We start from the raw sequence: 2,071 nt of genomic DNA, 5'->3' as shown, positions 1-2,071 counted from the left end.
GGGGGGGCAGGGTGGGGTCAAGAGGTCGACATGAAAGTGACAGGAAGTTGTAAGATCCCGAGCAGGAGTCTGTGGTTTTAAAACAGGCATTTAGCAGATCACTGGTTAAAAGAAAACGCCTCAAGAAAAATTACCGGCGGAGCTTAACGGTGATGAATGATGCCGGTAAAACCCCCACTTGAGCGACACTTGAGTTAAAACATGTAAAGGTGATGATAGAAAGTTCTGGATAAATACAGCGATCGCATGCTGCAGCCGACGCAAAGAGATTGTCGCAAGTTGCTTTTTTCTATGTAAATATTTGAACACATCCGTTTATTTGTTTATTTGTGACTATCGTAGCGCTTTACATTTTTTCCACGCGTCCCACATCTGTTCCCTCGAGAGCAACGCTGACATGACAGACGTGTCCTACCGGTGCCGCTCGGCCTCCTGGGAAATCTCTGGCGGTGATCTATGGCCGAGCCGGTGTCTGCATTAATGCAACGTTCCCATTAGAAAGATTGCATGACATGGCTGATATAAGAAGTTAGTCATCAAAAACGCCCCCTGTCAGGCTCGGGGGAAAAAGAAGCTTATTGGAGAAGCGTCAGCAGTCCTTCTAGGTGAGCTATGTGGTGGGGGAGATAGGAGAAGCTCTGACCAGAGGGTGAACAGAGGGTGACCGGGGGGCCACGCCTGCGGTAGAGAGATAGGAGCAAGACTGAACAGAGGGTTACCAGGGCCACATCTCGCGGTAGAGAGATAAGCTGTGCAGGATGGGGAACCGCTCGCTACGTTAACCTGTGATCGAGAGGCGCGGAGAGTAGCTTGGATTTGGTACACCGCCAAACTATTACGGATTCCCTCCTGCAGTTAACGCGCTTTTCTGTTCTAATCTGTTCTATCCTCTGTACTCTCTCTCTCTCTCTCTCTCTCTCTCTCTCTCCCTCTCTCTCTCTCTCTCTCTCTCTCTCTCTCTGGTGGTGTTGATGAAAAGCAGCTCTCGGCGTCTCCGGACGCAGACTGCGCGGCCCAGGGGGCCGTGGGGTGACCTCACGGCGCTGTCGGCGTCCCTCACGCGCCGGTGGCGTTGGCGCGGCGGGCAGCTGCGCCGCAAGGCATAGGACCTTGCAGCTGCGTTGCATCATCACGCTCGCTCGCTCGCGGCCTGGCGGTTTTCATCTTCATACGATTCTAACTCGGTCACCTGGTTCCTCAGTTCACTCCCGTTTCCCGGTGTTGCGTACATTTGCGTGAGGAAACTATTAATGTGTGACTCTCTCACTTGTCTTGATGATGACAGTTCATGTCCTGTCTATAGGGACAGATTAGTCCTCAACTGGTAAGTTAAAAGTGAACATTTTAAAGTCAGTTCTAGGAATCGAGACAAGAGTTGAAGGATTTTCTGATTATAGCTATCAACATGCAGCATATCGGTAGTCTCTCCCAAGGCTGTGATTGGTTCCTGGAGGTTCATGGTGAGACGCAGTCAGCTTGAGTGTTGACCTGTAGTGTGGAGGTCACAAACAATGGAGCTAGCCGATTGGCTCTGAGGTCTTCCAGGGTCACGGACGTTGGAGGATGTTGACGGAGATGAGGGAAGCAGTGGGGTCTGGGTAACTGATTAGCTTGGGTCTAATTACCAGAGGTTTTAGTTCAATGGTGAAGACACTAGTCTTTAAATCACTATATCCTATTAAACTGAGCACGCTCAGGAGTCCCAGATACCAAATCGCTGATCTTCGATCATGTCACACAAGACTTTTTCGTCATTTCCGACGTTCATAATCGGGCCCGACACTGACAAAGAATCGCCCCAAAATCGTCCTGAATTCGTTTAGTCTGTACAGACCATTAGATGTTAATGACTGATAACAGGATTGTAATTACTGATAACAGGATTGTAATTACTGATAACAGGATTGTGAATCGAGGGTTGACAGAAAGCCAGGATTCCGCCATGTTTCTGTTGTTGCTAATCTATTTCCTGGCGGTGCTATCAAGCTGATTGGATAGAAGATTAGCATCACGCTGCCAGGGCCCTGGTCAGCCAATAGCTTACAGTATCACCAGCTGAGGGCCAGGGAGA

At 49.6% G+C, this 2,071-nt stretch overlaps 1 protein-coding gene across 1 annotated transcript in view; it reads left to right on the top strand.

Annotated features, from left to right (window-relative positions):
• Window positions 1-397: 397 nt before the first annotated feature.
• Window positions 398-2,071, top strand: part of sema6a (sema domain, transmembrane domain (TM), and cytoplasmic domain, (semaphorin) 6A) — a gene marked incomplete at both ends in the record, with an annotated part of 64,414 nt that continues 62,740 nt past the window's right edge. The window contains one exon of the mRNA XM_084439648.1: window positions 398-449. Within this exon, the coding sequence (XP_084295774.1) occupies window positions 398-449 (52 nt within the window). The remainder of the gene's footprint in view (window positions 450-2,071) is intronic.

Source organism: Borostomias antarcticus (genome assembly GCF_949987555.1).
Source record: "Borostomias antarcticus genome assembly, chromosome: 6".
Classification (NCBI taxonomy): domain Eukaryota; kingdom Metazoa; phylum Chordata; class Actinopteri; order Stomiiformes; family Stomiidae; genus Borostomias; species Borostomias antarcticus.
Note: the sequence above shows the minus strand (reverse complement) of the source record. Positions and strands in the feature narration are given on the sequence as shown.